Below are 19,898 nucleotides of genomic sequence, written 5' to 3'. Positions count from 1 at the left end.
CCTTACGCGTTGAACCGACCGAGTAAGGAAAGGCATTTTCGATTAGGATATTAAAAATTATGAGAAAATACAATTTTGCGAAAATCCCTGTCTTTTGCCGGTGTCTTAATGCTAACCGACAGCGTCTTGTGTTATATACCTATACGAGAAACGCAAGGAAATTGAAAATATAATAACATCCTGCGGCAATTTATCATAGCACACGCGCTACAATACTACGCGATGTGGCGTGTAGTTTCTTTTATGAATTTCATCTTTGAGGTCAAACGATATTTTTGTATAAACATGCAGCTCGATGATGAGAAGGTCTCGGCACACAGTAACTGTAAACCCAATGCCGGCACGTGCCAGCTTTACCCGCACATTTTGGATATAAATTAACAATAAAATGTTGACGTAAGAAAAAATAACACAAAATAGCCACGTTATCAAAAGATACACTTTTATACATAGATACGTGGACCTACATAAGATCTTATACTTTTACAAGTACACTTCGATTTAATTTAATTTGCTAATGGTTTTATTTTATGTTAATCATTTTATTATAAATTCCCATAGTTGTAAAATACACGCAAACCACCTGTTTATTTTACAGCGCGAGAATATTGTGTCATCTGGGTAAAACGATTTCGATGTGAAATTATATGCAATACATATACTGAAATTTGCAGGAGAAATGGAAAATCTGACTGTATATTAACAAATATGTTACCTATGTGAAAGTTCACGGCGTGTGATTGTAATTGGATAATGTTCGAGGAACACAAGCCGTGCATATAATATGGTTTATAAATATTTGTATATTGTTGAGTTAATTTCGCGAGTACGCGCTAAGCATTCAGAAGTTGTGAAAACTTTTTAACTGCTGCACATTTCACGTGTTTGGCAAGTAAGAGCTATACCAACGAATTGTACGTATTTACATAATATTTTAGTAACGAGGGCAAAAGAAAGTTTTTGGCCGACGTATAAAAAAGACACAAAAGTAATGACTCGGTTATACAATAGGCCGTTCGATGAAAAATATAATATATATTCATACGCTTACCCGGTGCGGCTAAATAATGTCTGATGCATAAAACGCAATTTATTATTTACCCGTTCACCTTATATTAATTAATTTTGTTTTCAACGTGCGATGACAATTCGAAATTGATCTGTTCTGCAACTTTTTTAAAGCAAACAAACAACCACATAAATCTATGCAAAGATATCACAAACTGCGTTTTCCCTAACAAATGGATAAACAACTTTTACCACTCTGGAAAATTGAAAAACTATGAGTGATTTAATTGGTGCACCCAGCTCCTCAATCACTCAGCATATAACATTAAACAAACAAATTTCTATGTAATCGAAGCTATATTGAACGTACAATGTGTCATACCGGAAGCTTCTCGTCGCACTTGAACTTAACATGAGTTGTGAAAAATGTATTTACTTAAAGAGTTTTTCATATTATAGTACGACGAAAACCTCCCAAAAAAGGGAAAACAACATGAATCGCAAACATATCATTTTTTTGATTTAGGTGTTTGTAAACATGCGAAAAATATTTGCTTACCTCTAGAATATAATATTATGTAAGTTGGAAACATGTGTGTCTTATGTCTTAAAAGTTTGTTACAACTAAAATAAAGTTATAATCAAGGTTAACGCAGCTATTGTGATTATGATGGACATATTTAGATAATTAACTTTAAAAGTTTTATTTTCTTCTAATTTATAAATAAAATATAATATAATATGGTCTTAAAGTTCAGAAATCAGTAATAGAAAACATAAATAATTTCAATTTTCTTATATTTTTTGTAATTTTGAGAATAACGAGCTGTGTTATGAAAAATAGCAAGGGTCGAATTTTTAAGGACTTGTAAAGGGATAAGTTCATACATTGTAAACATTATAAGGTACACGCCTATATAATTCATAAGTATTCTCCCACAAAGTTTACTTTTACATGTTCACGGTTCACGGCAATAATAAGGTCGAGTTACCCACGATTAAATTTCCTTCTACAATAAGTCGAACTTGTAAAAGAGAAAACTACAGTGATTTTCCTTGTTTATTGTGAGCGTAAGATGCCTGACTTCAAAATGTGGGTATTCTGAGGAGTCTTAGCTTCGGTAAAGGACCGGTGTGACGGCTTTAGCATTGAAATTTAAAACAATTACTTTCCATTCTCCAAATATGTTTGGGTACCAGGTAACGCATAATAATAGTTTTAACTAGAAAAAAAGTTATTTTTTCTAAGGAATTTAAAGTACTTATATGATTATATTATTATGAAACAAAAACACACAAAAAAAAAGAACTAGAACAGACTTCTTAAACACCAAACTCGTGTCTTAAAACTCCAATCTTTGAACTCAAATCTAAGAAACCATGGTCTGAACAATAAAGACCGTAAAGTCCTTATGATTGTTTTAGATTCCATTCTACATCGAGTTGTGTGAACTATAATTAATTAGATTGTAAAATTCAGCATGGCATCACTTTTTAATTTTTTTTCTAAACTTATATTGCGACTTTAACATCTTATTAGCCAAGTCATTTTTTTTTGTTGCTACATTTTTTTTAAGCACATTAAGTGTAAAAGTAGCAGTGACATATTCAAATCAAGACTTATTAAGCGCAATGAGTATATTGTTAAAATTAAAAAATCTTCAACTAATGACTTACTGCCTTGACTTGTTTAAACTATCTTAAAGAAGAAAACCGAATAGTTGGGTGTGTTCTAGTCACTACTTTCTACACCACGTTAACTTGTGATGGATTCCTAACTAATGAGCCATACTTCAGGACTAAATCACAAAATAAACTTTTAGAGCAAGATTCATTGTTAAACTTTCTAGAGGATCTAGTTATAAGGCCAAAAGTTCTTAAAAGCTTACGAGGTATTATCATATTATTATCAACACGAGTTGACAAAAAAATGGGATACTCGATTAATAATTTTGTACAAAGTATACATATTGAAGTGATGCTAACCGTAGTTTACAGTACAGTGTCTATATCTAAATAATTTATTTTCAGTTTTAGTCGTAAATTATTATTTTTTTAAACAAATAAGGGAAAGTCATTATGTAAACAAAATGAAATTGAAATTGAAATAATCCTCACCTTTGGATTATAAGAGAAAGTGAGAAGAAGAAGAAAATCATGTAACTTTAAATGATTTACCAAATTAATAAAAAACAGATAATCAGATAACCATGATCCACCTTGTCTTTTCCCTTCAATGGAAATATTGATTATTTTTCTCTGTACCTTACACAGGTATTTATAGCAAATAGGGTAGGGGTTATATGCAACAAAACGAAAAAGGGTGAGCGAGAGGGAGGAAAAAATTGTTCTCACGGCGACATCTTTTCTACAAATTTAAAGTAAACACTCGGCTTGTGTGCATGTATTTTTTACCGAGTGCTCGTAAAAAAAAAGTTTATGAGAAATGAAAAAAACCCTTTCGTTTTAGGTATGCGTTTCACAAATTACCGACGTTGTTGGGTTTTTCCTACCCCCCCCCCCTCCTAGCTCGCGACCGCCTTGTTGTATTTACTGTACAACTTTCGGCTTGTGTCTCAAACGCACATTTCCATTTGTCAAACAACTTGTAAAATAATAATATATACATATATTATATTGGACAGAGAGCTGCTGCTACGGGTTAACATGAATAAATGTATTATTCCCGTCGGTCGGGAAACTGTCAATTAGCGTACCGGACACCGGCGCTTTGTGTCCCCGAATAATATTATGTGTTCCTTTTTCTCCCTAAGTACGTAATACGATCCTCCAGTGTGTACGGTCCGCCCTGGGCGTCTTACATGATAAACTTATTTCAGCAAAGCAAAGACCAAAGAAAAACTTTCATCTCGTAGCACACCGAAAACGAGCAAACTATAACTCAGAAACTGCGCCAGAAAAGGGTTTTATTTTGTCCGGACAATAATCCTTCACCGTACCACCATTTGGTTCATTAACCGCACTGATATCAAATTTATCTTTTTGCTCGAAATGAGTTAATGACATAACGCTTCCGTTTAATAAATTGACGTATATTATAAGTACAAATAATGGAAACCGATGCGTTTGTAAAATATGAAAAACAAAACTTCGTTATTCGTTTTTTTTTTTTTGGTAAATCATATTATTATGCTTTGTAAAGTAAAAAGTCTTTCTTATGCTCGACGGCAATAATTCAGTTTTATAGTTTATTTTTTTTAATAACGAACGACAAAACAAATAAAAGTTATGGATTTTTTTCGGGCAACTCTGGCATTTATAGTGGCTGTCGTTCGGCCGTTGAGTGTAAGACAGAGCAAAGCAGCAAAATATGTTTTTTTCCCTTGACCGTTCACAGTGTCAAAATACCGTTTTCATTTATTGGTTTTTGCTTGAAATTACCAGGAAACACATTTTAATAATCGACAATAATAACAAGAAGGATAATATAATATTATTGACATTCCACACAGCGGACAACGTTGCATAGTTTAAGTCGATTCAGAGTATTTAAAACTGAATTGTTTCTAATGTGAGAATAGTTAAAACAAGAAATATACTCAAGTGGGGTTTGCCTTGAAATACAGTTTCTCATTATGTCGGTGATTTATTTTGATTGTGTCGCGACGGTCTTTGTCTTATATAATCTATAGAAAAGTACGACGATTTAGCTCAAATAGTTATTTACACGCAGTTAAAATGGAACTTCGCAATCCGTCTTTTGAATTATTGTTTACTTGTTTGCTTAGTCATATTATATGTAGACACAGTACAAATTAAATTGAGCACCGACAACGAAAGGCGAGATGAATCTTATCTTGTATAATATATATTTACATTTGTTTAGATCTTATCATATTTCCAGGTACATATGCAATTCAAAGTATTATGTTTGTTCGACGATGCTCAAAATATATATTTCAATCTAACTCTGTTTTTTGACTTTTATGCATTAAAATTAAAATTCTAATTATTTTCGATAGTTCCCTTGTAGGTTTTATTGCTTTACCGCTGGATATACCGTTCAAATAGCTTGACAAATGTATAGTACTGCGGTCAAATGAGTTTCTTCTGTTATATCCAAAAACCTATAGTACAGTGACAGATGGGTGCTCTCAGGATCAATGTACTTCCGACATGGCATTGGCGAAACCAATTAATAGTCAAGTCAAAAGTAGCGTGTACGATTTCTGTCTTGGATTTTTCCTATTCAAACCGTTCTTCGATTACATCTTAATCTTAGCCTATAAGTATTCAAATGGTGATATTTTTTATAATATATCATCGTTTTATTTATAGTTAAATAACGTTTTTTTTATACAACATGTACTTAGATAAAGAGTTATGAAGGTTTGGGGTTTAAATTTTAATATTGTACATAACAAATCTTCCAATACTTTGATAATCAATGGACTTTATCTACATATCAAATAGAATTATATTTTGTGCGTTTTTATGTGTACAATATTTAATACAATTTCTTCTTTCTTTTTATTTAAAAATAATTTTTTTATAGCTATAAATCATTATTTTCCTTACCACCAAGAACGTTAATATAAAATTAACAATAAGTAATATTATATAACAGCTATACATATACTATACTCCACAAGTTTTCTTTAGATCATAAATATACTCCAAAATATAGCTTGACTGACGATATCGTCAAAATCTTGAGACGTCAAGTGTACATGAGGTTAAAAAATAATATTATTGGCTTAAATATACCAGGTTATTGCTTCCACTGAATCGAAATTGTTAACGATAACAAATAAAACGGAACCGTACAAAGTGATTCATTAATTATAAGAAACTCGGTTGTTCTTAAAATATTTGAAGCTTTTCTTTATTGAAAAAATTGTTGTTAATGTTATTTCGCAGTATTATAAAATTACTTTTTAATTAACTTTTTAAATTAATAATAACTTTCGGGATAGTATATGTATATTACCATTTGGGTTTTAAAAGTTGGTAGAGCTCTGGAAAAATAAAAAGAAAGATAGAAATTTCAATATTGTTCAACGTTATAAAATAACATAAACTAGTGTGTCTAGAAAGAAAATCAACAAAATTGCAAATATTTTAAGAGAAAATGAGAGTCTTATAAACGCTGTCGAAAAGCTGTACGGAATCCATCACATATTATATTTTCTATACAATTCCCAAAGGCGTATTACAGTACTGTTATTATAGGTAGTTTAGCTAGAGCGATAATAATACATATATAAGTACACAAACGTTTAAAACGTCGGCGTTTCTTCGAGTCTTTATTGGTCGTGAGCTGAGATTACACCAGACCTCGGATGTAATCAGTTTGTGCTTGTATTGTTTCAGCAGATACGGCGACAGAGGCCGTGTCGGGTTATTTTTAGGCCAAGTACATCGTTTAGATTTCGGCCAAAAGCAATTATCGTTTAATGGAAATCCCAAAGCTGCGGGTTACCTATACAGCGAGCAGTGCGGCGAAAAGACAGTACCTAAAGCCCACTGTTGCCACTTGCCGCCACCGCTGCCGACGGGAATAAATTATCTGAAAACTTTTACTTCACACAACGTTTATAATCATTTCTGAAACGCATTCGGCCGCCGCCGCGTTTTCACACTTTGGCCGTTGTTATGTTTGCAAGAGTACGAGTACGTCTTAAACACACAAACAGCTAAAGTTAATAAAAAAAAATTGTACTTCTACAACTGTTATGGACCAACGGGTTAGGGCTATTTGTATTGCGTTACTATAAAGTGTTGTAATGTGTATATTCGTGTAAATTAAACCTGATGCATAAACTCAGTGCATAACCTCAGGGGTTAGTCCTTATTCGGTGAGGGGGGGGGGGGGTGCGTTTGAAAACATTTAACTTAACCAAAAATGAAAATACTAAAATAAAATTTGGTATGCAAGTTCGTTTTTACGTTTTTTTTATATTGACACGATTAACTGAAAATTTAAAATCTATTAAGTAAATGGTTTTGCTAGAGACAAAAAATAATAAAGTTATCACATTGCAATTATTATTATGCTGACGAACATTTTTATTTTTAAAATGTTGTTATATTTTTAGAGGAAATACTTTTTTACACATTTGACGAAAATGTTATTTAAAATTTTTTTTATGGAAACGGTTTTTGCATATTTTTGAATGCATTATTATTAATTGTCGGAATACCATTTCATATCTTTTATTCGTATAAATAAACGCTTTAAGCAGTTTTAAATTTGCACACCCAATTTAAATATTTATGTTTTTATAAGAAAAATACAATTTTTTTTTTTACTAATGATATTTACCTCACGTAATAAATTACAATATACAAAAATGTATAAGTAGGTAGTTGCACAGTATAGTGTATAATGCTCACACGAAAAAAAGTTATCATTTAGTAAAAAATATAACAAAAAAACATGTTATTATTTAAGTATTAAATCACTGTTTGCGTAATGTGTAAATTAATCAAATTATTTTCAGAACGCACTGTACAAGTTTTGTTTTCCGAAAACAGTTAAAATGTTTTCAGACTAGATTTTTACTCATGTCTACACGGTACATAAATAATAATATAATTCACCGGTGTAGTTCCATAAGAGCGCTGAGAGTCGTGTGTTTTTTTACATATGAAAAATATTATAGCATGATATTTTACTATACAATTATTCAGCTGTTTTCTTCCCCTAGAAAGTATTTAAGGCTTAACAAATTCGTTATCAGACAGTGATCGTTATATTTTCCAATTGATAATATGGTAAATACTTTTTTGAAATACTGTCCAAAGGCATTGTAAATAGGAAAACAATTTCGCATTTATATCTGTCATTTGTGAATATTTTCTAATTATAATTTTTTAATGTGTACGTTTTTGTTTTATCGACTAAACGAGTCAATAAAACGTTCCAAGAATTATAAAACCATTATTATCTCTAATGGGCCTGATGAATATTGAGTATTTACTGTTTTATATACATTAAGAAGCGTGCTGCGTGAGCAATGAATAACTTCGATTTACATTTCTCAAACTTTCTCGGCAAATCTTATCAAACGGCTTTATTATAATACGACGATTTAATAATAATTATTAATACTATTTAAAGCACGATAATTAATTATTTATTTGGGAAGATATCTGGGCTGCGTCTTTGTTTGAAGGGCTTTGTATACAGACTATTAGTACGTTTATAGTCAGTTTCGAGGAAGGTTGATTCGAGTGAGATTTTTGGCGTTGTGAGAACCGTGTACCAATAATAATATATTAAATCAGATGTTCTCTGATTGTTATGCGACGTGTAATGTTTAAATCGAGACAACCCATTGAACGTTAGTAGCATGGAGATAAATGTTTCGCTTAATGGCTGAACAGAACACCGTAAATAAATCTTAAGCGGGGTTTGGCGTTATCTCTGTTTAAGTTTTCAGGTATTTGAAAACCCGAATTATACCCCGATCATTTCGCTCAAAACCAGCTGACAATATTAACATCTTAATACCCAAAAATTATCATTATAATTATCATCAGTGTAGCAAATGATTTATGTAGCCCATGTAGTTTTTGTTGTTTGAGTTTTATTAATAATTAATTTGTACATAGATTGATCTCGTACAATTATCATAAAATTGTAGAAGATACAATACTGTTTAATGCATTATGCTTGTTCTAAGTACACTGGTACAAAACCAACATGGACCTTCTCGCGAAGTTCAAAAAATATTTTAAGGTAATGCAATTTGTTTTTTTTTTTTTGAGAGCACAGTTAAAGTAAGTTTAGCGGCTGCGTTGATGTTGTTAACCGCAAAAACAAATTCTCGGTACACTTGAAATAATGCCTTTTCACTCATATTATCGTACACTCGTTACATTCTTAGAAAAGCGAAATCACATATTTTTATAAGTACTACATTGTTTTTTTTTATGTATTCCACGTTGGCGATTATCGTGAACCCATAAAACGTACAGTGCTCAAGTTCCATACAAATAATTTTGTGTTATTGTTTTTTTTTTAGAATTATATATATGTTTTTTATATTTTTAATATTGTGATAAATTGACAACATATTGTCATATAATATATTTCTTTGTTAAATTGAACTCTAAATTTGTATTTAACAAATAAACCCACGGTTTAATTTTATTGTAAAACCGTAAATAATGCAAAAAATGTATAGGTATAAAGTATGTTTTTAATAACATAACATATTATTTATTTATGTAGGTATTATTATTATTTTATATTACTTATAAGATTTATAGCATGGTGAAATCATGAGAAATGAGATCATGAGAAATTATTGTGATTGAACGGTCATGATGGATTCAACGGGATAACTGATAGAAAATAGCTTTGTTCGATTATATATGTTACTGGCTATATTATGGAGTCTTTCAAACGCATACACTTATCGGAGACGGGCGGCCATCGCCGTTCATGCGACCTATCCAGGATGGAGTTCAACGACTATACATATAATATTATCTGTCATAAGGACTACATTTCCGGGCAACTATTGAATGTTACTCGATGTCCGAGACTGACAATTCGGATATGGTAAATACGGGAGTAATAAATTACTTTTTCGAAAAGGTTAGCGCATCGGTTGCCCCGAAATCCTTATAATATTATATACGCTTACTCATTCTGCTCATTCTTCTCGGTGTCACGTATCATTGTTTATTAAAAAAAAAAAAAAAAGGTACATGATGTATTTTTTTTACAAATTATCGAAACTGTGCAAACACACAAACGAATATACTGCATAAAAAAAAATAAATCATAACCTATTATAATATATTATGTATAGTGTCAAAAAGCCATTGAAATATATTTAACATTTTGGTCAATCCAAATTTTATTAGAATGTTTAATTGCTGTTGTTATATCGAATATTACATTATCTTTAAAGATAATAGATTATACAACGTAGTAAAGCTCTAATGCAACGGTTACAAAATTTGTATATTATTATTTAAGTATTCACTCAATGTTTTTACAAGTTTGAGAAAATTACAGTGTAGTGACATAGATTATACCCTTTGACCGCATGACGGTATTGAATAATTAATTAAGTTGCATTCATTCGCGTTGGATCGGACATTATTTATGTTTTTCCCTTTACATTCGCCGAATTACTATTGCGTACACGACGAAGTTCTGCCGGACATGTAATAAAAGATTTATGTAAACATGTCTCTTTTATGAAAATGAAAACGATAGTTTACCTTCAGCTGTTCCGATGTTCGCTAAAGTTCATAAATATCAGATTTATTTTTAATATCGTTAAACCCCTAAAGGGTTATAAGAATGTTTATACAAATATAATTATTAAACTCGTCCAGGTTTATTACACGTCATGTTAACACACAGTAGTAAACTTTAACGGGGTAAACATTGGTTTTCAATAAGCCCGTTTTTATATGTTAGCTTTTTGTGTTATATTATAAATAACAAACTATCAGTATTATATAAAAGTATAAAACATCATAAAACTGAGAAACGCAATAATATTAATACGCACGTGGGTATATTATATTATCAAACAATAAAGTGAGGCCCAGTATTTCTTAGAAAAGAAAAAAAAATCCAAAACAATCAAAACGTTTTTCCAACAATTTTAAAACATATTAATATTTTTAAGAAAAAATGTTTTGCTCCTGTGATTTGTTTGCAACCGTTTTAAGCATGCGTATTCACAACTTGTACGGAAATATCTCCAACTACCAGAAAATCATTTTTAAGAATTTTATTGAAAACATATTTTTTTTTCAAAGGTGGACAAATCTCTTAAAAAATATTATATTATTTAATAACAAATTACAAATTACACAAATTTAATTAAGTATTTAATTACCAATTATAAAAATCCAAATTAATTAATTAAAAATCACCTAACTGACATACTAATAATAACAATTATACTTTTGTTTTTGAAAAAGTATTTAACTGTGAACAACTAAATGTTTTTCTAAAATATTTAGTTTAACTGATTGAAATGTGGTTATAAAACTAATTATTTTCAAATATGTTGTAATATATATTTTAACTGACGCTAAAACGTTCAGAAAAATAGTCGAAAAAGTTCCAAATTTGTTTAGAGTTTATTTCTTAACATTTAACATAGTGATATACAATCAAAAACTAAGAAAGCAGTATTAACCCTTTAGGGGTACTATAGTTATTTTATTATCGTTTGTGACAAATTAAGTGGTTTTTTATACATTTTTTTAGAAATTTGTATTTGAAAATTACAATTTACATTAAACATTTTAATTGAATTTGCTTACATTAGGCTCTGGAAATTACCCATCTATATTCATGTATTTAATCTATGCTACTATATGCATAATGAGCGCATGTGTTATCTCCACAAATTACTCGAACAGCAAGTTAGTGACTGTATTATTCACAACGGCTTTATACCATTTGGTAATGGGTGATTATTCATGCCGAGATTATGGCCTTTGATAAAAGACACCCACAGTTGAACGGTGCTCGCATGTACGGATATAGCACGTGCACGTACGGGCTGCAGTACCTGTCTCGTGCATACCAATCATTAGCGGTTATTATCAAGAGCAGCCGTGGGTTTACTAGTTTTGTTGTCCTGTCTTATCGACTATCTTTATCGACTACTCCGACCGGTGTAGGTACTACGCGTTATAGGTTTAAGTGTGCTGCTAGTCTCTATAGTCGGATTTCATTACGGCCGCAGTCTGGTCAAATGTCCGTTTCGTTATCGGCAAAGCGGGCGACATTAACTACCGGTATTACGGTTTTCCACGACCGAGGTCATAAAAAAAAAAAGAAGAAAAAAAAGCCCAGTTTATTTTCTTCAGTCTTCCATTGCACAAACGGCAAAACACTACGCCACGGTGCTTTTGAGCAAGACTAGTTTTATAAGATGACTACAGTCTATAACAGGTGTTTTCTGGTGAAAAATTAAGATCACATTGTGTAAAAGCTATAAAAAAAAAAATTGTATTTCTTATTTAACCCAGTTAGATGATATTGAGTGGTTCGCGATAAAATGATCACTCTGTGTGTAAGTATTTCATACTTAATAATAGTTGGCAGATCATAAGCATAAAATCTATTACGTTAATAAGCCCATAACGTTGATTGCGTAACGTTTGTTATAAAAATAATTAAGTAGGTTAAATATTGATTAATTATTGAAAGGTTTTTGTATAGTACTATTACTACTTATGAAAACCGCTGGTATCGGCGTGGTTTAATAAAAATCCTATTATATGCGTGGACTTGGAAAGCAAAATCAACCAATGCGAAAAAGTATAATTTTTAATTAAGATAAAACAGAAACTAAACCTGGCTGTCAGCGTGTCTTCTCAAAACGGTATTAAGTCACGATAAGTATAAAGATCCGAGATCTTGGTGCCGATTGATTACCCGTCTTAAATCATCTGGGTCACGCAGTAAAATAGCACCACCCAACTCAGTTTCACAAATCTATGTCGATATATATTTTCAATAGTTTATTATTTGCTAATGTAAGATTTTTTTTTATAAATTTATGCTGTTGTTTTTGACGTTAATTATACGTTTAAGGGTGGTTTTCAATGTGGGAAAAAAACGAGAGAAGTGAGTTAGTATATTTATTTTGAAAAAAAAAACAGAAACAAGTAATTTAAATATACACATATATATACATACATACATATTAAGTAAAACAAGATACGCGAAGTTTTGTATGATACATTATTAGACGAACACAGATTGTGTTTAGACGAAAGATGGAAGAAGGGAATTGACTTTTGCAAGAGACCGGGTTCACCGAAATTTGTCTTCTTTACCGCTTTTACTTTTCCAAGGCCTTATAACGATGACAGACACTGGAAATGAGCAACAGTCGCCTATATGGTCGCAGCTTTTCCAAGGATAAATAACTTTGGTACATTACCAAAACTCTATACGTTTGACGTCGGTCAATTTTCTCGGCCTGCTCAGTGCGGAAAATATATTAAGAGGAAGATGGACTTTCCTACTCAAATCCCTTGGGTCTAGTGGTCAACGGCGATTCACGATCAGTTTAACACAAACCATAGAATTTTATTCAGTTAAATATATATAAATAGGTATATATACATTTTTATAGGACAAAATATTTTTGGAACTATAACAACACCTACCATTATTTTAGTGGGTAATACAATTATCACCGGTGTATGATTAGATTATAAATACCTTATACTTTTTATTCTTTTACTTTCGTTTTATTCCCGTTTTTTCTCTCCACTTTTCTATGAAATTTCACCTTTTGTTTTGGTTTTTTGAACATAAAGCACGTGTTCTACGGTGGAAATTTAACGTGCGTTCTCTTCAGTAACGAATCACATTGTTCTCGAAACAATATCACTTGTACGTTTAACGACTGTAGTATAAAAACACTAGCCACCCGGTGTATTTTATGATTTATATGTATCGTGTATGGTAGGGTGTAGGCGTTTGCGGGTATACCGGCTTATTTTCCAGCAATACGTTTTGACGGCAAAGGATTTTGGCCGTTGTTACGGACCTCTGATCCACGTCTACGAGCCACATAAACGGGCTGCGAAAGGTTGTCGGGCACGTGTTAAAGATACGGGGCCAAGGATTAAAAATATATCATAAAAATAAAATTAAAATCGATACAAATACACATATACACACACACACACATTTACACGCTTTGAACAATGAGAATGTTTCGGATAATCCGTTTCGGAATTGCGCGTGATAACAATAATAATTATTACATTTTTCGCTATTTTCAGTTATGTTTCACATTAAAAAGTAATTTATATTTTCGCGTTGTTGACATGACTAAATATTATGTTATAATTGTAAATTTCAAGTTATTGTTAAAAAAAAAAAACGTCGTGTGGAAAAAAAGACATATTACATTCGCCCCTCTATTGAGTTAAAATAATTATTACAGTAATGTAATTAACTATTAAGTTAAAATAACGTCGAACTGGTTACATGAACAATGCTATATATTATGAAATAAGTAATATGAAATTGCATAATAGCATGTAGTATCCGAATATTTTTTATCTTAGTATTGAAATAATTGTTACCACACCTAGGCACTCAGGTGACAAAATCTATTGCTCTGTTTGATGTAGACACAATATAGTAACATGAATTTATTGTGTACTCACTTGGATGGGAAACCAACAAAAGGCAAATATCGCTACCACGACCACGACCATTCTGGTAACGCGTTTCTTGCCTCGACGGCTCTCGGCGGATGGCGGTTGACCGCCCGGGTTCACGCCCTTCCACAGTCTCATCAACATCAAAACGTACAGGATGCATATCAGCGCCAGGGGTATGGCGTACGAAGTCAGAAAGAAAAATATCTGAAAACACAGTAAAATAAAATAAAAGCATGAGTATTTTTCATAGTCTAATTTATAAATCGCGCGTACCTATTTTCATTTTCTATTTTATTTTTTCTAAAAAATAAATACATACGATGAAATAAATTGTAAATGCACTTGTATATAATATATATATATATGTGTATACACAAAATGATTTACTTATTGGGATCTACTCAATTTCTCAATTTTAAACAGCTCTGAAAGTAACTTCATCAAAAATCAAAACTGGTTATCGACTAGTAAACACCTTAATAGTACCGAGTAATAAACTAAAAAAGATTTTAAAAAGAAAAGCCATACAACTGCAACTACTTTCTGCAAAAATTAGTAAATCGCAATTCAAGTTTATCATCCTGTACATATAATTATAATAAAATAAAACTCCTAAAAAAATTGTGACAATTTTTTTGAACGGTACAAAGAGTTGATCTCGTTTATAAGTCCAGACATTCGTCTAGTTACCGACCAAGGAAAACAAATTCTATTGCATTCAGTTAAAAACGATAAAAATGGCAGTTTTTCAATTAGCCCCTTTTATCATTTTCCGTTTTATTATATATTTATATGTACCATTAAAATGTTTTCATGCCCATAAACTATATTGTTATTATTATTGTTATTTAAATGAAATAGTCTGTCGCCTTACATTTTTTTTTATACACTTCCCTGTCTTCGGCTGACGTCCTAGTCGCGCCACCTTATAGTGTTTTATTTTTTATCGTTCCGTCGTATCCAATACAAAAACTCATAAAACTATTGGATTTGATTGTTCAAGTCGATATACACGTATTAACATTAATGACGACCTCTTTTGTATCGTTTCGTTTTGTCCGCTTTTTTCCTTAATATAAAACAAATTGTTTCAAATAATGGTTTGTCTCGTTTTACGGTAAATATACTAAAAATACGGATGCTGTAAGGAAATAAGTCGGTGGTTCAGCCTTGACATATTAATGTATCATACTAGCCAAAATGAATGAACACCTCGAACCAATAAGAGTTATACCAAACCATAACGGTTTCAAATTAAAACAACAGCCGCCTCATAAAATTAATGTTGGTAATTTTATGGTATTGCATTTTATCTTTCTGCCAACCATAAGATGGACGAATTATTACCGGGTAATTTTTGCCAGCAACCTTACAGAGTTGACGATTTCCTATACATATACAAGGTACTGTTTCAATCAGATCCTGAGGGAAGTTGGATTATATCATTCTTCTTTATTGTACAAAAAGCTCCCCCCTAAAAAAAATTTGAAAAAGTGAAGTTTAGCTCTTCCACAATTTTTTTTTCATTTTTTTTAGACTATCTCAAGGTATTGCCAATACCAATATCAATTTTTTTTTATAAAGAAGTTAGACCACTCAATAATATCATTTATTTATTTGAATTTTACACATATAAACTAAATTACCCTTTATGTTTTGTTTTTAAAATGGTACTTCTACAACCAAAAGTTTCAAGGATTTTTTTTCAAATTTTATCGGACAATAAAAACTTTGAATTGCATTTCCAATATGTACAAAAAGTGTAAATTATTTTATTCGATTTCAGATAGATTTGAAAGAATTTAAACTCCTCAAGACTTCCATCCACATATAAACTCTGCCTATGAGTATAACATAATTTATTATTATACTATCATCATAGTATTTAAATTATTATTTAAAGGTATAACAACAACAATACATGAATACATAATAACCTGACCAATTTTGTATACTTTGGCAACACATACCTTCTAGTAAAATAATACTAAAAGTTACACTTCTGTCAGTTATTTTTGTTAAAAAAGAATGTACTAGAGTTGAAAAGTAAATATTGTTTCATAAAACGAAGTCAAAATAGGTCGTTTGTTCTTATAAAACATATTCTTCCAAACAACATACATATTTTAACCTGGTATTGCTTATTCAATAATATAAATACGTGCGTTTTTACAGTATACACTTCCGCACAACAGACACAGTCGAGATGGATTTTATTTTGAGTCCTAACGAAGTAAATCAAAAAATAAACATCAAACTGGATTTATTGTATAAACAATAAATCCAGGTCAGGTATCTAAAGCTAAATACAAAGGGTACCAATAAATTAGTCTTGAATAATTTTGATCAGATATGTATATATATATATATATATATTGTACATAATATATACTATCGTATAATATATTCGAGTGAAAGAAATAGCTGTTGATAGAAGAAGTAGTTGATTTTATATTCGATTCACGCAAATTGTTTTTATTTAAAGAGTGTCTATCGTTTGACTTGCACATAAAAGCATACAACTCTTTATGCAAATCGGTTAAGTTAAACCATTTTAAAGTTTTCAACTATCTTAACGGTATATCCGCGTATAGGCTATAGCGATACATAAATGTTTGTATCGCGCATTTATAAGTTTAAGTTTTGTCTACAGCGGATTTGATAGCGTTATAATATTTATTATAATTATTATATCATTAAAATTATGTGAATAATTTCAATAACTTTGAACAGCATAGGACTATTGAAATTACCATCACAATATAGTCAATACCCACAATAACTCGGCATCTAAAACTTGTAAATTTCTATTGAGTATTGAATACAATAATATGATTGCTCAGAATCCTAATTTGTGTACAGATTAGTCCTCTTATACCGAGATTACACCAAATGTATTGTAAGTAAATCGTAGGAAACCGAATAATAGTTATATATTCGTCTTTGTAATAAATAGTTTGTTCAAAGCACTATGGTGCATAGCAATTATATAGTTTTATTGGCGGTTTTGTTTAAAAGTAAACCAGCCATTTTTATCACGCTCGTCGTTGTAAGATATAAAACATTTAATGGTATCTTTTATAAAAAATGAAAATAATGATGAACATTCAGTTAAATATTACCAACTAGATAAGTGTGATAGATTAATTTTTATCTAACGAATACATCGCACAATGATTAATGTTAAGGATTCAATAGTTTCTAACAGAGTTGAATTAGAAGTTGAGGTACATAATACAACAAACTGGAACAAAATTTACATATGTAGTTAAATGTTATCCACGGTTAAGTTTTCTCGTACTAACGACAACTTCCGCGATTGGTTAAAGCTATTAAATTAATTTAATCTAAATCGTCTAAATTGAGTAGCACTTCATGTAAAAAAAAAAAATAACATTTCAGTTTTATTGTCCTTTTTTTCTTTATAAAAGCTTAAGTATAATAATGTATATATATATATCTGCCAGCTAAGTGATTTATGTGATATTTAAATTCCGGAAAAAAATCATTATTTGTTACGCATGAAAATGCAGAGAAAAAACTTATCTTCTTGAATACACAAAATATACTCGGAAAACCTTTAAACATTTTTACTTGGAACTTGGAACAGAGATTCCACTTGTATTGAGGCGGTTAATTTTTAATTTGTTTATAATTGTTATTAATTTGTTTATTTATGTGAATAGTGCAATGCTAAAACATTATATGAAATAATACTTTGAACATCTAATAATAGACACTTACAAATTGTATCTATATAAATGCGACATAGGATTTTACCACGGGATTGTTCATCGTCTAAAAAGTCAAATATATATATCACTCATCCGACTTAATAGGAATGTCAACATCAGTGTAAATGGTGATACCGCCGAGTATACATAAACAACACTGCGTTATTCCTGGGGTTCTATTAAGGGAACTGGTGCTTTATTCTCGACGAGAATTTCCCAACAGGATACCGTAGGGAACTCAGCTTTAAATCCCAATAGGAATCATCATATGGGCAAAAAGCTCAGCCTGTTAAATGGGGGAGATCGCAGGAATTCAGAAATTACATTAACTAAAAGTGATAAAACTACTTCAAAATTGGCCGTGGAAAAAAATCACTAAACACGCATCAAGTGTTTATATTTAAATAATAATTTGGTATAATTTAGTATTTATATTTTGTTCTTAACAAAAAGTGCCGTGTTTTAGAGAGTTTTTACAATGTAATATTTTATTAATTATAATTTGTAATTCAGTTGCCTACGCAATTTATAATTTGCAATTCAACTTTTGATTTTTTTTAGTATGTATTTTCCTGATTCAGATTTTTTAAATTTTTCATACGTGCATTTTTGATTTTGAATACAGTGTTGTTTCAAAATATTTGAAATTGAAAAAAATGTAAATTTGTTCGATTCGTTTTGCGATTTTTAAGTAGAAAGGCTCAGTTTTGTTAACTTGTGAAGTACTCAATATGGATAATTTCTAAACTTTGTACTTGCTACGAAATCGACTTAACGACCCAGTAGTTAAAATATCGACGTAGGTTATATCAGTAAAAAACTATAAAGACGTCATTGTAAAATCAATACCTTCTTATAGCTTAGAATGATGTAATATGCTAAGCTTTTTATAGTTTCAAACATTTATTCATATGTAAAGGTAATATGAGGTTTGATAAAAATGTGTTGCCTAAACAGAGTTGACTATTAAAGCACATGGTTTGCTGAAACCTTAGGGGTTCATTTTTGCCTCGAGGGTTTGTTAGAACAACTCAAACGCATGCTTTCGGACCGGATATAGCTGGACGCGGACATTCAAAAGTCAACTAGCACACAAAAAAATGTAAAAAGCACAACTGCAAATGACAAACAACCAAAAAAAAAAAAAAAACGGTCTTTCCTGGCAAATCTTTTTGTTTGTTTATAATTTCGCTGACTTTTGCTGGGGAACCTTATTCATACATTTATATGTGTATTTTTTTTTATCCTAGCCGGAAGTCTGTGGTAGAGGCATTACTACACACACACACACGAGCTTGCAAAGTTTCAGTTTTCATGCCTCATCTAGAGTTGTTTCCGGAGTACACATACATACACAATACGTTGACAAGTTCTTTTCCCCTCACTACGCTGACATTACACCAACACCGACCCCTTTAACGGTCCTTTATAAGCCCACCCGTCGTCCTCGGAGCCGTACACGGGAACCTTTTTTTAACGCAATTATTACTCGTATGCCGGCCCATTAGCTGTGTGTATCTATAACGGATCAGCGTCGCGCAAGATTCAGCGTAAGCTCGCCCTCTGAAGCTCCACATAGATAGGGAAAAGTAAAAGAAAAAAAATACTAGCAGAGTATTATTGGGTCGGAAAACAGTGAGATAGGCCGCGCAAGTCTTTCAAGGAACTATTTGAGCTGAAAGTGATTACATTAAGTGTTTGGGATGCCAATATCTATAGGTGGTGAAAAGTGGTAACAGTATAAACAAAAATAAAAGTGTGTATACCAAAATATACCCCCAAGAAATCAAAACTAAGCATAAAGGTGTTATTCTCTTAGACGGGGTGATCAGTGGTTGTTATTGACATTTTCATGTCTTACCACTGGCACATAACCGTGGCAAATAACCGAAAAAAGCGTTACCAAAAGAGCGTAACGAAAATATTGTAACACAAATATTGTAACGTAAATATTGTAACGATAAAATGCGTTACCCAAAAATAAATGAGGATGAAGATGAGGTTGACGGGGACGGG

General features: G+C 31.1%; 1 protein-coding gene across 1 annotated transcript in view; it reads right to left on the bottom strand.

The window, feature by feature from the left end:
- The window catches only part of LOC126834094 (allatostatin-A receptor-like), a 119,139-nt gene that overhangs the window by 53,697 nt on the left and 45,544 nt on the right, over positions 1-19,898 (bottom strand). The window contains exon 3 of the mRNA XM_050565778.1: positions 14,152-14,352. Coding sequence (XP_050421735.1) covers positions 14,152-14,352 — 201 coding nt within the window. The remainder of the gene's footprint in view (positions 1-14,151; positions 14,353-19,898) is intronic.

This window comes from Adelges cooleyi, unplaced genomic scaffold, assembly GCF_023614345.1.
Source record: "Adelges cooleyi isolate 19-005CV unplaced genomic scaffold, UGA_ACOO_1.1 ACOO_flye_CR_arks_rails_tigmint_CR_PRNA_21, whole genome shotgun sequence".
Taxonomy (NCBI): domain Eukaryota; kingdom Metazoa; phylum Arthropoda; class Insecta; order Hemiptera; family Adelgidae; genus Adelges; species Adelges cooleyi.
Note: the sequence above shows the minus strand (reverse complement) of the source record. Positions and strands in the feature narration are given on the sequence as shown.